General features: G+C 41.4%; 1 protein-coding gene across 3 annotated transcripts in view; it reads left to right on the top strand.

Annotated features, from left to right (window-relative positions):
* LOC117772600 (interleukin-1 receptor accessory protein-like 1) overlaps nt 1–18,132 on the top strand; it is a 258,307-nt gene that overhangs the window by 47,092 nt on the left and 193,083 nt on the right. For all 3 annotated transcript variants that reach the window (XM_034603869.1, XM_034603861.1, XM_034603876.1), the window contains one exon: nt 12,615–12,708. In XM_034603869.1, coding sequence (XP_034459760.1) covers nt 12,627–12,708 — 82 coding nt within the window. In that variant the 5' untranslated portion in view covers nt 12,615–12,626. The remainder of the gene's footprint in view (nt 1–12,614; nt 12,709–18,132) is intronic.

The following is an 18,132-nucleotide window of genomic DNA, read 5'->3' on the forward strand; positions in this document are numbered from 1 at the left end:
GCGCAGCAGCACAACAAGATGATGGTAATTGCATAGCTTCCAACCGTCTCTTAAAATATATGCAAGTCATTCTGTGTATGCATGTGTGTGTGTTGGGGATCGAAGCATAAAGCGTTTATTTACCCATTTGCTACCGTGGAAAATCAAAGGACCCGGGGTCAGCCGCAGCGCGGCGCGCCGGGAGCGTGAATGTTGCTGGTCAATTGTAACACGGCTAAAATGAAGAAAGAGGCAATGAAATACTTGTGCTGCACTTCCTCTGATGAAATAGCCGTCCCAGGCATGATCAATTACCTCAATATACAGTATTTTTCTTTGCTGGGGGCAAGTGACGTTTAAAATGAATGTTTTTTTCCCGGTCCCTTTTTAATCAGCAGTAGAATAAGAAGCCCATTGCTATCAGCGTGAGGACGGAATTACCATTTTCATCCTTTCTTTTCAGCCCCACTGTCATCGCGCCATGTCTGGAGGTGATCCTCTGAGGCCCATCCAGCCTGGAAAGATGAAGTTGATGTGTTTTAGATAGCTTTTAGAGAGCTGTGGATGGAGGATGGAAATTGCATGCCAGGGGAAGCAAAATGAGCAATTTTTCCTCCCATTTCCCCTCCTCTCTTCATCGGATCCATGCTTACTCATTCATGAAGGCTTTGTTGTGACATTCCATACGTATGTGTGGAGATAAAAAATTACAGAAAATGCCAGTTGGCAGGGGGGGGGGAAGAAAGACTACAGACTACATTATTTTGCGAGGTAATGCATCTGTAGGATAACAGCATATAGCAGAAGAGACACAGCTATAATGTTATCAGCTCACAACCATAAATACCAATCTTTATTCACTTCTTGACCTGAGTTTTAAGTGGCTGCATTTTAAAACCCCTCTTAGGATTGTGTGTCTCCAAAAGCTTTTGGGCATCAACTGCAAGAGGAACTGCTCTGTTATATACAGTGTCTACATGAGTGGGAGCTGTAGACATCTCCTATTTGCATACAGAATATGAATGCACACACGGTTCCCTCAGTGGGAATCCTTCCAGTGTTTGCACTAAAATCTCGGCCCTGCACCACACAGGGCCTGGAATAGAACGGCCACATCAAGGGATTAATAGTGAGCGAAATCAAGGAGCGCTTCATTAGCAACTCGCCGTTTGTCATTAGCCACTTTACGAGACATTGGGCAACATATTATTTCCAGGTGATCTTATACATATATGTCACCATGCCTCGAGTAGAAGATGAGCTGGAGGGAATTCATAATTTTCACTACTTTCTACCAGTGCATGATACTTATGCACTGCTTTTGCAGGACGAATTTTAAATGTGCAATTCTGAACCTTTGCATAGTCTGAATAAGACAGTGCCACGTAAACAGTATTTTCTGATAACCTCAACCTGAATAGTATTCTGACCTTAGTTGCATTATGTTGACATATATACGTTGTTGATGATGCTTGCTCTGGTTCGAGGGTAAACATGTAGGAGGATGTGATACATAAGGAGACTATATGCTGTGTGACGTGTCAACAGGAATATGACTGGAATATGTTATCAGCAATTCATGTAAACATAATGTTTTATTCAGAATCAGGTCAACAGCAGGAATATGGAACACTACACTACGAGAGCTTTAAAATGATTATTATTGTTAATAAGAATTTGAACCACAATTGGCCAATCGCTCTGACCAGTGGCCCGATCTATACTTTAAACTCAAACATAGCAATTCCTTTAATAGTCAAATCCCCAGTATTATAGAAATATTTTCATGCAGCTAAATCATCTTTAGCATCCCCCCCCCCCCAGCCAGATCACGGCTCCGTCTCTCCCCTGCTGGACCAGACCTGCAGGGACCGCCCCTCAACATGGTTCTTGATTTATGGGCCCTTTACAAGCAGGGCCTGGGGACGCAGCATACCTTGTCCTCCGATATTGAATCTCAGGTGCCTCGAGTGGAGACTTGGGTCACTGTTATTGTGTGTAGGCTTATTTGCATGGCGCTGTTAAGCTCTCAGTGGTAACTACAACACGCCTTCTCACCTTAACACTTAAGTGTGTTTTTGCTTGCAGGGCTCTTTGACGTGTAAGGGAGTCTTTCAAGAGGAAAAGTGCAGAGATGACAAATAGTTCTCGCTGTGACAGGTTTATGTTTGCAATGTGGATATGAGCCCTTGAATATATATATAACATAAACTGTTTGTGCACCTGTCCCTAATGGAAATGTGCTTTGCTTTTGCAAAAATACAGGAGATGCCATATTAGAACTAAATAATTCAAAAGCCACTAGCTGCACAACATTGTTACCCTTAGTATTCTGCATTCTTCATCGATAAAAGCTGAATATCATAAACTGTGCAAAACCTCAATGTACTAAGTCAGATAAATTAACTCAATAAATCATTGCACTGACAATTTCAAGCACAGACTTTGATTATTCGCTCATCGGCTTTCTTTATCTTGTTGCTGTTGACTGGATTGGGCATTTTGTTCTGCTCGATTCTTCCGAGCATTTGATTAAAAAAAAATTTGCAAGAGAAATGTGTAGCAGACCCTAATGATTATAGTTGCTGTAGGGTCGACATTTCATAACTTGTGTTAATAATCTGACAATCCTCTTTCATTCCGCCTTAAATCAGCCTGGGTGTATTCAGTTCAAGTGATTTGGCAAATCTGCCAGAATGCCTTTTAACATTTTTACACTATAAGAACATTTGTCAGACCTTTTATTGGCCGTTACTCATGTTTCCCTTTCATCTAAAAGCTGGAGTCTTACTTCCCTTAAAGACCAACTGAATAAAAAGACAAATCTGCTGTTGCACTGTAAAATATGCCTTTTTTTTTTTACTTCCTTAAAGTCAGAGGTCCTTGAAGAACTCCGGCTTTGATGCTCTCCAATGAATAGCATTAGCATAGTGTAGCGTTGGCTAGAGAGACTTGGTGGTTCAGCGGCAGATCAGTCTCAGTGTCACAGATTTAAATTTAGGTGTTGGGTAGAGGTTGTGTTCGAGGGAGATAAAGAGGGAAAACGCTGCAGCCTGTGAATATCTCATCGTCTCAACCTCGGCATGATGAATTTACATTTTTCACGTAGCAGTTGCTCTTAAGTACGCCTATTGCTGCTATACATAGATGCAGCCGTAACGCTAGACTTCAGATAACCCTGCGGCTTTTACAAGTGTCATTCCGCAGCTACTGTTGCACGATTCCTCTCGAGGTGAATCCCACTTCAGACCTTGAACTCTGACCGCTCTCCAGAGTTTGACTGACATCAGCGCTGCAGATCAAGCTGGGGGGGGGGGGGAAACGACGTACTCGCGTTTAACTGACTCGCCGGAGTCTGTGACAGTCTAATCCGAGTCGATCGACACAGTTCTCACAGGGCTGCTGCGGGAATAAAGTAGAAATCATTGGGTGAAGCAGATATTTCAGTTTTACTGTAGCATTAGTATGCAGTGGCTGTCGGAGTAGTATGAAGGAAGAAGTTAAGCTTTAAAACATGGCTGTCAAAATCTCTGCACTTCCTGCTGTGTGCTACATGATCTGCAGGTTTGATGAACGTGTTTACAAGAAGCATCTGTGTTGAGGCTGATAGCGTCTTACTAATAATCCGAGAAATCCCTGTTTGTCCTTCACTGTTAATCGACAACCACACATGCAGTTCACTTCAAACTCGGAAGGTGTGTGGATTAGGACCCTGGATTTAGGATGAGCAGGTATTATCAGACTCAGAATAACCCTTGACTGATTAGTTATATATCAATTAATGAACAAACATAAACAAAAACAATTTTTTGGGGGATTGTGTTTCATTGTCTGAGTTTTTAGGGACGCTATGACATTTTTAAACTGAGATTTCTACACATAAACAAGTTGGAAGGAAAGTACACTGCACTGGGCAGGAAGGAGCACAAAAGTATACTTGGGTAGAGTTTAGGATTGTGTAGGAGACATAATCTCCTTGTTCCTTTTGAGGATTGTTTCAGATTTTTACAAATTTGAATCGAAAATGTTTAGTGGTTGCCGTGGTTGTCTTAAAACATGAGCCGGGTTTGACAGTTTTTCCCACTTGTTTTTGTTTTTAGAGGACAAATGGCTAAAAGTAAGACACGTCCTCCTGGCTGCTGTAAACACCCCAATAATTGCAAATATTCAGATCGAGCAATCCATGAGTTGTTGGTGAATAAAAGAATGACTTTGAAGATCTTTTTTGAAATGTAATAATTTTCTTTTGGGTTCAAATCGATGTGGGGAAAACCCACTGAAGCAAACAGTAGCAGACGCAGACATATGTCCCCGCTCTGCGTCCGCGGCTGAAAACCTGGGAGTGACGATCGGACGTCACTTTGTGAGATGGACTCTTTTCAGAGGAGGCGACAGATTGAATTGGGGTAATGAGGTCACTGGAGGAAGCCTTAAAGCCCTTCTCCAATTACTGCCGACCAAACACAGAACCAAACAGGACAGAGCAGTTATTATAGTATACACATTTTCATGTGCACCTTTTTACATTGGAGTTGTAATTTGCTACAGTTTGTATGATTCCTATTAAAACAGTTATATAGAGAATAATTTCTGACAAGAGGACACAGCGTCTCTCGTAGAGCTGTCGTATGTGCGTGTCTTTTTTGGCGGACGATGTCATCACACAGTTGATGCATAATTCATGGCTCATCAGAGAAGATCTAATGTGATACAAGTTGACGTAAGTTTAAATGTGATAAACACAGAATCCACAAAGCTCCATGCTGAAGTATGAGTTTTGGACATTTATGGGCAAGCGTGACATCAGAGGTGTTTATTTTGGAGACATAAGACCACAAAGCAAATATGAATAAGTGATTCTATCAGTCTTGGGTGTGACAGCAAGCCAAGCTCTTTAAAAGAGTACTGACTCATCATCATTGTGCTATTTTGCTATAAATTCATATCCTTCATAGTGAATTTAGAGCAGTTTGGTATTTGTCTCCATAGCAGCTGTGCGTAAACAAAAAACTCTTCGACAGCCCTAATAATTATCCGTGTTTTGAAAAATCAACATCTATAAATAGTGAAAGATTTGCTGAAGCTGCCAGAATTCAGGATAATCCTTTAAATCACATCGATACATGTTTATAAAGACTTCGTACAACACATGTTAATCACTGTCATGTCAAAACACAAGAATCTACAGTGACCAAAAATACTCACCAGTTATTTGCTTCGCCGCTGCCTGGCAACGTCTCACGACACCGCCTCTCACGCTGTCCCCTCGCCTCTCCTCCCCGTTCTAGCGTTCATTCATCCTCCCTTCCCCTTTCACCTCTTCCTCTCAGCGATTCCAGCCGGCTCTCCCTCAGCCCTTACACCAACCGGCCTGGAATATCCAAAGAGAGAGAGAGAGAGCTCCGTTCATTTAATGTCATCCTTATTTCCCTGACAGACAGGCAGGATAAAGAATCTAGTTAGTAGGCAGCTCAGGGAATGGGACTAAGGATCGGACGTGACTGCAAAGACAGTGTGTATGTGTGTGCACTTTTGTGTCCATCCATAGAAGTGTGTTTTGTTGGATAACAGCTCCCAAGACCAAAAATAGATAAAGAAAATATATAAATTATACATTATATACTCTATTTACTTTATTTTACCAGCAGAGAGTATTTTCTCCCCTTTTGAGCTGTGGAGGTCAAATGGAAAGGAAAAAGATCTATTCAATGTTAAGGCCAGTTGTTTATTTGCCCATTTGTAGAGTTAAGCAAATTTTTTATGAAGATTTAATAAATGTTAGGGAATTATACACCAGAAATTCTAAGCACATCATAGGAACAGGTTATTTTCCAGTTATTTACTGGAACTAAATTGTTATTTTCGATAAAATGCGATGGCAAAATTACTGAAAGTGAATTTACACTTTAAACTGGCAGTCGGTAATAATATTCCTCTCTCGTGTTCCTCGTTAACTTCACGTTATACTGATGACCATGCTACTTGCACTGTTTTGTTTTCAGTTAAGCGGTTCAGCACTTTTGTTTTAGTGTGGTAGGGATAGGATCATCTTCAAGCCTCAGTGTTAAGTTGAAGAAGAGTTGAAGAGTGCACAGCAGTCTGACTTTAACTGGGACATGGCTACCACTGAGGTCCTGTTCTCAACTTTGTGTCTTGGAATTTGGTCATTAAGTCTGATTCAGACTCTTTTCTTGCGTCATTGTCAGATTTGATTTGATTTGATTTCATCCACCCAAGTCAATTAATAAGTTAAAGACATATTTTATGGGTTTGAAAATATAAAGTAATTATTGTGCAGACATTTTTTAAAGACCACACTATGTCCTTGATTGTGGTTACGTAGATATTTTTGCATTAGGATGATGAGAGGTCAATATATTGTGCCTGGATTGTGTGCTCCTGTTGCTGATTGGCTGGAGTAGTTTTATGTGGCTTGGACCGTACCAATTTGTTTGTTTCCCATTTACAGATCCAGGGCTGAGTAGTAACGCCAGATTTGTATGTTTTCAGACACGCACAATGCAGCAAGTGGAGCGTGATGAGATGTTTGCTGAATTTGACATCTATTGGTTTCGAATCAGGGACGGCAGCTTTTACTAGGTAGCATAATAAACCTGAGCACAGAAGTGACTGTGCCAACAGCATCCAAACATTCATTCATCAGGTTAAAATGCAACCATAGCAACAAACACAGCATCTATAATCTTAACAATGTCTATTTTCAGCACGCCAGGAAAACAGGCTTTCTACCCGACTCTCTTAAGGCGAAATTAGTTCAACAAAAAGGTCGTTCTCACCACTACAGCTACATAGACTGCACTTCTGTACGATATTTAAAGTCTGCACAATCAGTGTAGTCAATCAATGTAACACTTGAACTGCAATCACTTGGTAGCACAGCACGGCACAGTGTGGTAGGAAGCAAGGAAAAATGTCTGTGAGGCCTGGCACCTCCAGGTACCATTTTTAAAGTCCGCACCATCCATCTCCAGGTCAGGTCAACGCTGTCACGGTCAGTAGTTGGAGTGTGTCACTCGCAAGATATCTGCAGTTTTACACACTGTTTCTGAAACTGTTTCTAAGGTGACACAATGTTCTGTACTATCTCACCACAGAGGGACGAGATGGCAAAGGAAAATACAGTATTGCATAACGGGGCGACTAAAAGTGTGTATTTTATTAATCCTTCTATTGTGCTCGTGATGATTGACATTTTTTTCCAGGAAGGAAATGGACCGTTATGGCCATATTTTCACTCTCATGCGGAAGTCGCATTCCTTTTCAGACGTGTTGGAGATGTTGGTTATGTCCACCAAGTGATGTCTTCTCCCTTTTTTTTGTCACTGCATGCGTGTCAAGAGCACGGAGGCGTGTGGTTGCAGGGTTATTAGATAATCTAAAATGGAATAATTCAGTGAGGAGAGCACAGACTTGTGTGGGTGTCAGTGTGCGTCAGCCACGGGTGTAAGGGCTCGAGAAGTGTTCCTCACAAATAAAAAATGTTAATAACTCACAAAGCAGAGTACATATCAATTTTCCTACTGGAGGTAGGAGGAAGGGCAGAGGGGTGACGGGGGGAGAAGTGGCGGAGTGTTCTGGCTCTAATTAATTTATAAAATTGTGTCTTTTTTTTATGTCCACCAAGGATGTTATGTTTTCTCCCTTGTCTGTTGGTTGGTTATTTGGTTGACAAGCTGGTTTGTTCTATGAAACTTGGTGGAAGGATGGGACATGGACCAAGACAAAAGCCACAAAATTTTGGCGCAGATACGGACAAAGTGGGATATTTGTTTCACCTTCTTAAACACAAGGGCCATTCTTCTCTTCTCAAACTTTATTATAAACATCATTCTTCTTTAGGAAATCAGTGAAATGTGATTTAAAATTCCCGGATTCACCCATTTGTCCGAAAATGAAAAATGAAAGGGTTCTTTTTGGTTTTCCATGTCTCACCCTAGTTCCAAGTTTCAAGAAAACAGTGCTATACTTTTTTCCTCACCCTGCTGAAATTCAAACAACTTTCAACACTTCACGATAAGAACAAGGGATGAGATTCACACCTCAATTCCGTCAAAACCTCGAACAATTCTATGTAGCTAACATCCGACAAACGCGTGAACAGTCGTCCAAAAACTTCGTATATAAGCAGCGCTTCTGAAATTCGCACGAGGACCTCGAGTGTGCGCGAGGAGCCCCGAGAAAATGTGCGAGAGACTTGAAATCCGAGATCCGTATAAATCATCATCTCAATATCCATCTGTCGCGCTGTAGTAAAGCGGTAAAGTCTCTGGGCGATTGCTGGAATTGTTTGTGTGCGAGTGTAAGAGGGAGATGCATTCCTCAGGGCTAACTCCGAGCCCCGCGAGTGTTGAGAGAGTGCCCCATTCCTCTTGCTGAACCCTCCTTGAAAGTAATTGAATTTTGGATGAATCCGCTGAGGAGGAAACAGGGAGGTGAGAAAGTGGATGCTTGAGGGAGGAAAAAAAAAACAATCAAAAGAATGAGAGGCAGGTGACAGCACCTTTTGGATGAGCTTCCCTTTAAAGAATGGGACACTGAGATGCCTGACAGGATAAGCTTCCATTGAGGGATTTTAGAGGGAGGTATGTTTTTTTCATATTTCTTGGACAACCAGTATCCATTCATTTGTTGAAGGGGGGTAACTCCTCTCGCCTTCTTTCTGCTCTATTGTGTTCCCGATCATATCTCTGACAGTTAGACAGCCTCACTGAATCTTTCACTTATCACTAGCTAATAACCATGTGTCAAGACGTGAGACGATACCGGCAATAACACATCGACACCCTCTTCACGATTACAGATAACAAATTTGAGTATTTGACCTTGATAAACCCTTGAGGGGCTCGGCTCTCCCAACAGGTGGCCATCTTCCTAAATGGACTCCATCTGCAGCAGAAGCAGAATATGAAATACAGATAACTATCATTTACTGAGTTTTGGGGAAACAATCCAGGTGTCGTCAATGTTGGATTGTGCCAACTGTAGCAGGTTCGAGTGCAGGGATATAGCAAAGAAGAGAACCCTACAAGCGCGGTTCCATATACATGAACATCCTGCCATCATGATCGCTACAGTAGACTGTAGATACAGATGGACGTCATGTATAGGTTATAAACCCTGCCTCCTCCATGTTAGTTGATGTGACGTGGGCCAAACCTTTCCAGAAGGTTGGGTTTAATCGGTTATTTGATGCAATAAAAACTAGGTGAAAAGTCTCGCTTGGTTGAGCATGTGTCAAGGTGGTATATTATGGCCTTATTCAGTAAAGTTAGGGGATATAACTCAGCCTGAGTAAAGCAGCCTTCGTGGACACGGTACACACGCGGAACCTCAAGGCAAATCACAACCAGTTGGCAGATGATCATGGATTACAAAAGCATGAATGGCTGCATCTATATGTGTGAGGCCTGGCTGCTAGATGAGCTCAACACCTATTTATGCTCGCTTTGATCACTTCAACAGAGGACCTGGCACTGTGTGTGTGTGTGTGTGTGTGTGTGTGTGTGTGTGTGTGTGTGTGTGTGTGTGTGTGTGTGTGTGTGTGTGTGTGTGTGTGTGTGTGTGTGTGTGTGTGTGTGTGTGTCTGTCTCTCACCCTGTTGTGGCTCAAATGCTGCTCAACCCTCCTGCCCCTACTCCACTGGAAAAGTTCACGGGCGGAACATTTATCAGCATCTGTTTTTTAAAAGTAATTCTTGAGTGAATGGCAATTTCCTTCTTTTCTTTGACTTTTGCAACACAACACGAAATCCTTTAAAGATTTAGATTGTTGGTGAAACAAAACAAACAAAAAAATAAAGACTTGTTCTCCTTCAGGGAATAGAGGATGAATATTCTTCATGTTTTTCAGACAGACAAAAGTATTATTTTATTTATTAACAAAATAAGAAATTCAGATGAGACACAAAGAACAAAGATGTAACATTTAACTTCATGTTAAAATCACAAATTCCAGTCGTTTCCACATTCACTTGATATGAGCTTAAGTATAACCTTGTTATATTGTTGAATCCTCTGTCCCGTTTTTTGTTGTTAACATTTTCTATTCTGTTTGTGCTCTTTGCAATGAATGTCAATGGCTTCCTTTTTTTTTGCACGGAGCTCTGCACAATGATCCGACAGCTGCAGTCCTGCAAATTACAGAGTATCTATATTTACAATTTGTTTTTATTATTATTTATAGCATTATTATTTAAAAATGCATTTTCTGTTTTTGTTGTGTTGTTACCAATCACATATACTCCCTTACCCTATTCTATAGCCGTGAAAGAGACACAACATATTTCCAAATACCCTTGGGAGAAAAAAAAGAAAAGAAACAGTGAGATCAGTGTCCTTGGAAATGGCTTTTTTGAAACCTCACGTCTGGAGCTATTTTCCACTCAATGGCTGCACACAAGCTTAGAGCAAAGCACTATGTCATGTTTTCATGGGTGATTCTTTAATATATTTAATCCCATAAGCCACATTTTTTGTTCTGTGCACACATACAGACATAGTGTGTGATCAGTGTACCCAAGAGATGATGACTTACTGTATTTGCTCATCAGTGTGGTCGCTCTAAACAAAAAAAAATGAATTAGCTTACATCTCAAGAGCCCACGTGTAACCTTTACAGTGATAATAAGTGTTTGCGTTGATGTCGAGCGGTCCGGGATGTGACTATGAGCTGGAGGGATGCTGAGCAGAACTGGTGATTCAGTCGTTTCCTCTGTGTTCAAACCAAAGAACGACCAGCGCTTTTGTGCTTATGTTGCAGACCCGCACGCAACACAGAAAACTAATTAACAAGATAAGATTCTGTGCGGTGGCATGTTGCGTTTCCTGAGGTGGCGTCGGTCGCAGGAAGCAAGGGGCTGTTGACAATGGGCCTTTTGACAAGGAGAACATGGCAATGTCGCCATCTTTGGATGCCGGCCAGTTTCGCATGCCTCTGTGAGTGTCTCAAGGGTTATTGTGGCTTTTCAGGGTTTCCCCCCCCTCAAAGCCTTTCTGATGCAGCTTTGTGGAATCTATGTGAAGCATCTTTGTCGTGACAGAAATGCCAATGGAAGCGTCCTTGTAGCCGACATTGGCTTCTTGTCAAGCCATAGCAGAAAAGGCATTTTTGCCTGCAGCCAGGAGATCAATTAGTTGCCAAACCAAAAAGAATTACACAGTTACATGGAGGGGTTCAATGAGCAAGAGTGTAACAGAGGTTACATTGTTCGCAGCTGGTAACATCTGAACAAACACTGTTTACTTTGATGAACTTGTTTATCTGAGTAAGGTCGACTGTAGCATGTTTTTTCACAAGATTATAACCAGATTTAATTGAGTAGAAGGTAGTGTAAAGCACATGCATTCATTTATTATTAATGACTACCAATTACCAGAACTAATTTAACCAGATATTGGCAATAAAGATACTGTCAATCACTGTATAGAATATATATAACATTGACAAAATTGTCATTCAAAGGTTGGGTGACACGTTGATGGTTATAAACAATATATGCAGTCGAGATGTAACTATTTGGACTGTTGCACTTTTGTCTTTTAATACGTTTGATTTTGAAGTAATAGATACTTCGGTAAAACAACAATTCTGAGGTTTACTTTAATTTTGGAAGAACTATGTGGGAAATACAGGCTTTTGATCAGGGCCCTAATTGCAACCAGACATTTGACCACTAAATATTTCTTAGGCAGCTGATTTTGATGGAGGTGGAGGTGGAGTATCAATCACCTGATCTCAGTCTTGACCAGACTAAAGGCAAAGAGACCCTGCAACATGCGACAGCCGAGGGGTGGGCTGCAGTTTCACAAAATATCAGATAATATCATTCATTTGTGTTTGTTACAGTACTTTTTAACTTTATCACTTTATAACTCCACACAGCTCTTCCTGCACTGTCCAGTATTAAATTCTGAATATAAATAATTGCTGAGTCACAAAGCCTGGACTAACCCAAAATAACTGAGTCAGTTCTCAATTATATGAAAATATTGTTTTTTAAAATACCTCAAAATTTCCTTTATGGTATCTCTGCTGTATTTATTTTTTCCTTATTTTCCCATATATGAGCTGTTATCGATATATCAACTTCCCAAGTTTGACCCCCATCAAATGGATTTTTATGTGACTGCACTATTAACACCATTTCTGTCATTATGATATTCAGCCATATTCACTGTTATCCACCATCTTATGAAGATATCCTGAAATTGTTTTTGATATCTGGATTCAAGTGATTATGTTGTGCTGTTGGTGGCTGACAAAGCAGTACAGTCAGTTTTGCCTTGATGGAGCTGTGTCTTGTATAATCAACAGTCGTGTCCTGATTTCAGTGAGTCCCCGAAGGGACTCTGGTATAAATAAAGCAGGCAGACAAATGCTTTGGAGAAGTTGCACAAAGACGTGCAGGATTTTTTCCATCTGACCTCAGGGCTCATAGAATAAATTCTTTTGGCTCAGAACTTGCAGGGTTTTATTTTCATTTTCGAAGCTTTGATCAAGCACCTCTTAACCATCACTGTCAACATCTTTCTCTTGTTTTAATTCTGAATGGATTTAGGTGTGTTCGCAGCTTCCGTTAGTTTGGAATAATCATGCAAGCTTTTGTTTCCTTGTAGGACTGGTAAAAAATGAAAGCTCCCATTCCTCTCCTGATCCTGCTTCACGCCGTTGTGGTCCATTGCCTGAAAGTGGTGTCGAAAAGAGGCTCAGGTAAGTCTTGTCTTCTTCCCACAACCGTCTTTCCTTTTCAAATGAAAGACAATTCTGAAAACAGAGGGTACAGAAAATCTAGCATGTTTATATTTACAACATTTTACAAGCTACATTAATAGGTACTGACATTTGATTCCCTGGAACCTACCAACGTTTCAAGGCTCCCCTTCACTTCTCTTTTTCTCTTGGCCTGAAAGCACAAATCGTTTCAAGTCAGCAGCGGGGGGATCTCGTAGCCTTGTGCTGCCGTACGCTGAGACTCAAGCCAGTTACGATGAAAAACAGAGCTGTCCCGTCTTTTAACAACTAGATATGTGAGTCCCCGAACACTCAGAAATTCAATTTGAGGGCCAGTGAGTGATGATGGAATATGTCATCATTGATCTTTGCTGATCACTTCCATGGTATAAACTTGTTTACTTCAATGCGGATTAGAAGAATGCTGACTGGCTTCTTCTTGAAGGGTTTACAACATATCACACCGTTATTTGTCTTTTCTCACAAACCTTTTCAAAGATCACTAGTATTGTCGGACTGCATTCAGGGCATGAACCATTGATGTTGGTTCAGTGACATATGAAAGGAAGCAACTGTGGGTTTTTTAGTTTTTTTTTCCGGTACCACTATTTTAACTACATTATACCAAAGGCTAGTTGAAGGCTAGAGGAAAGCTACACCGGTTAACATAAAGGAAGTGTGCTGCCCGTCTGTTTTTTTCCACTATCCACAGGCTGCTTGCGTCTCGTTTTTTACCCATGCATATCAGACACAGGTGCAGCAGTGGCTCAAGGCTCATCAAAGGGTTTTCTGCTTTTGCAGCAGGACTCCCTACGGGCTATCTTCTCGGATACTTCACGAGCCATTGCCTGGAGCAAGGATTTGAAACGTGTCTACTGATAAATGAACACCCCATTGGAGCCAGACCCCCGTCCTCTATTCCTTCTCTTTTAGATAGTAGGGCTTTATTAGAGGCCATGCTGGTTGCAAGTTAGGGTTGCATTGTAAAAAAAAAAATTCGGGGAAATGAAAGCCAGTTTGGAATTGCGCTGCTGTTGTTTTTGTGGTTTGGGTAGAAGCAGTGGGGGTGGGAAGGTTAGTACCCTGGTGTGTGTTAGGGAAATGTTAATTTCTCGGATAAGGATTCCTTTGTTGGAAGGTGCAGTTTGTAACTTGTTTCTTTTGGACAGTTCAACGTTGATTTCTCCGAAAATAAGTCATGGATCTTGATGTTTAGGGTACTGATATACGAGTGTGTGCAACATGGTGCAGATCCAAATATAAATCTGGATCTGAATTTAAATCTGGTTTCATAGTGGCTGTTGTGCTCTACTGAGTGACTTTCTACTCGTATATGTTTTGCAAATTGGATAAAATACTAAACTTCTGTTGCAGTATGAATTTCCCGAGTGCAGATTTGTCACCTTGCACTACTTGTATTGAAAAATACATATTGTGAGGGTTGTGCACAGTATTGCGATCGCGAAACAACAAACGCATTGTATTTTGAGTGCTTGCTAAAAGATGTTTGCACAGTGTGCTGCGAGTACCTAGTGACGTTGTAATGAGAGAAAAACAACGCGATGTTGGACGCCATATTTAATTGAATCGCAGCTAAATTGCGATTAGGTAACTTGTGCGGCACTAGTGAAGAGCTTGTTTTTAAAGTGTCTGACTATCAGTTATGGTTTGGTCATGCAGCTGTTAAACATTTACATGTGATTTTTGTATTTTCTATATCAGAGCCAAATGATTTGAAATGAATTCCATATTATCCACAATTTCCCTCTCGTTTTGTTTGTACCTTTTGCTAACGGAAATCCACTGTCGACCATCACCACCTGTAAGTGTCAGCCCATTAAAGGAAATTAAATTACTTGATTGAGTCCCACAGGGGCAATAAATCCACTATCTCACTTGCTTTCCCTTTCACTCTGCTCACACACACAAATAAACACTCTCTGGAAACTCTGCTGCTGCATTTCCACCGCTATTATCTGTAGATGATTAAATTCAAAACACCCTTTTCTTTGAGTAATGCTTTGTCTGCAGTTGCACTCGGGGTGGAACGTTGCAAAACATACAATGCATTTCTGCCATACTAATCCGCCGTATATGCATATGTAGCGGAACGTATCCATTTGTCCTCTGTGTTAGAATGCTGATACGGCCTGAATGGTTGGGCGAACAGAATAATTACATACATTTCTGTTTAATGCAGCACATCAAGTTAGATTTTAGAAGTAAAAACCCCATACTTGGATGCTCTGACACCGATGTACAATTTCAGTGAGTGATGGTCATTCCATTCCTTCCTGTCTCGGCACCATGCCCTTTGTTCCTCGTAACGTGGCTTGTGTCATAGCTCTTACAAATTTGTCTGAAAGCAGAAAGTCAAAGAAAGTACAGATTGGCTTTGATCAGGAAACTTCACCCTGGTGTTCTTCTTCCTGTAGAACAACATTTAAACAATGTTTTATATGAAGATGTAGTTGAAGTGTTCTGGTGTTTGTTGTGGGTGAATGTGAATGTGCAGTGGTGTGAAAATTAATTTCCCCTATCCTGTAAAATAAAGTAACATAACTAACTTTTTGGCAAGAATTTTTCAAAATGATCCAAACTAAAAAAATGTATCACAACCATTCTCCCATCAAATTTTAAATATCCTATTTTCCTGGATCGAAGTGAATAAACTCTATTTCCCTTTTCCCATCCTCAGTTATTTAAAAAATAGGTCCTAAAAATGGTTTGCAGTGCTGTGTTTGCTTTAAACACACAATAAGCTCCCTTGTCAGCCACATGTGCGGCGCTATACAATAGATTCTTGGAAGAGCGATACGAGAAATCCATGAACGTGCCCGTTTGTTTACTTGGCAGGGAGCAGAATGAACCAGAATCCTCTTTCTTTGCACAGCTGCATTTTAATTCGTATGAAAAAGAAACTTCGGGGTTCACGTGAGGTCTCGTGTTAGAGGTCAGTAATAACGATGTATTTCGGCATTTTTTTTCCCACTTACAAACATGGATTACAGTGAAAAAGGAGCTTTATAGGCGGCTGAGAATGACTTCTGGCAAACCTCAATACAGAAAAGTGACCTAACAGGATGAACATTACCTAAAAACTGTAGTTTTCTAAAACATTTCACGGGCGTTCCATTCATCTGTGTTACGCCTGAACTCTGCCCGTCTTTGGTATTCTCCAGGAGTTTGTTCCCCACTGTTGATTTCTCATCTTCAGGACCATTATTACAGCATGTCTGCTGATGACACATGCTTTTTGTCACAATAACCACAGGCCAACATTTCCCACATCAACCCAGCACTTTGGAAGCTGTTTTCAAAAGAGGCTGTCAGGGGTTTTCAGTGTTCATGCTTGATTTCTAATGAGGAAAAACAGGGTCGCTTTCAGCCAGCGACCACTGGACTCTGCAGGGACAAAAGCTCAATCTCTCCAGAACAGTCATGTCATTTACAAAAGCAAGCAGCTCTTCAGCTTTCCCGTCCACCAGCTGCCTCCCTCGGAATTCAAACTTTGGTTGGTGCAGTGCAGGAAACATTTTATACTCACTAAAAGTTGTCCCCCTAACTATTAACACATCCCTCCAGTGAGCACGGATGACACTTGTAGATTTACGATCATGTCCTGTGACATTGATTGAGACAAATTTAGCCTCTCTCCTCCCCTCTGCTGTACAGTCATTAGTCCCACTTTCTCCGCCAGACATTGATGAGTCCCCAGACAAATGATGCTTACCTTTCCACAGTCTCCCAGTAATTCCAGCGATGTATTACCCATAACACTTGCTCGCCGTGAACGCATCACTCCGTCACACATGCAAATGAAGAACGCAGGTCGTCGACATGTGTTTGGGAATGGGAATGCAAAGTCCCCTCGCTGCCTCTAGTTTCTATTAAGGATGGTCTGTGGGCCCGGCTTGACACTCTGATGAAGAGTAGCTGTAAATAAAACACGCCACCACAACAGGACCCTGGTTCCCATTAGAGAGCAACCGCTCATCATCCATCTCTCGCCGTGTATTTATCCACATTACATCCACAACATGTATTTTTCCCCCTCTCATCCCCGATTGCTCTCTGCTTTAACAGGAGGAAGAATCAAGGACATCCTGACAGTCAATTCCATTTACAGTCTTCACACCCATTGCAATGCACAGCTATGAGTGCACGTCAGAATGAATACAACAGTCTTAAGGATAGAATCTTCCACTCACATTAATGCGGCTACTCGCAGTTTGGCCAATAACGAGGCCCCTCTTAATTGCATAAGACAGTGAATTCTAACAGGGGACGTCAGTGCACAGCACAAATTCAATTATGGGAAGCCACTTGACTTTGTAATTGACATCAAAAGACGTTAAATATGGCAGGAAGCTGTCAGCAAGAAGTTCGAGGGAGAGAAGTGGCACAGTGTTAGGGACCCATTCCACTGCGTCAGTGTTTTTACACATGGAAACTGAGTGTCTGGTATTTATTGCAAAGGTATTAAAAACGGTCTTAATAGTAATATTAATAATATTGTGGTTTTCAGGTTGCTATGTCAAAGCTAGTAATTAAATTTGCAACCTTTCTAAAGAAAATCCAGGAAACTTGGAATTGAAGCTCTCACCGCCCCCCTTTTCTCTCTGTCACACACACACACACACACACACACACACACACACACACACACACACACACACACACACACACACACACACACACACACGGAGGCACACGCCTCTGTCAATACCCCATACCTGCCATAAACGTTGAATGATTGCCTCCAGTGCATGGCCCGCTCATAGCAGGGGGAGATTGATCACACACATGATATTAGAAATAAAATGGCTCGCCACATGAAGTTGTTTTCCCTCCCGCAGCTCAGAGAGGGTGAGAGATAGAGAGAGCGAGCGAGCGCTCAACAAGTGTGCCAGATACAGGCTTCTTGACAACTAGGGTTACTATGGATATGTGTTTCTGCTTGGAGACACATGGCGCAGCCCTCTGCGCGAGATGGATGACGATCAATCACCTGATTTATGAGCAGAATGGTCTCTCTGTGGCCTGTTTCCTGACCTGTAATGATGTTACAACACCACAGCAATTGAGAAAAATGCCAGGAAAAGGGTCTGGAGGAAGATACGAGTGTGTAGTTGTTGGGTGGAGGTGTTTGGAGCTCATGTGCTTGTGTGTGTGGATCAAAGATGTATCCAATTACAGCTTTAAAAAAAAAAAATGTGTTTGATGTATTTGGGTTTAAGGCATTAACTGTCAAAAAGAGAGTCAGACAGAGGCGTGTGAAGCCCTTAAAATGATTGGATTTGGATTTGGGTTAAGTGTAGGTGGAGCTAATAGGGTCAGACGCCTGTCAATCAAGCAGATATCAAAGTACAGGAGTTATTATAAAGGCTTTTCTGTGTGAGG

This window comes from Hippoglossus hippoglossus, chromosome 2 (assembly GCF_009819705.1).
Source record: "Hippoglossus hippoglossus isolate fHipHip1 chromosome 2, fHipHip1.pri, whole genome shotgun sequence".
Taxonomy (NCBI): Eukaryota; Metazoa; Chordata; class Actinopteri; order Pleuronectiformes; family Pleuronectidae; genus Hippoglossus; species Hippoglossus hippoglossus.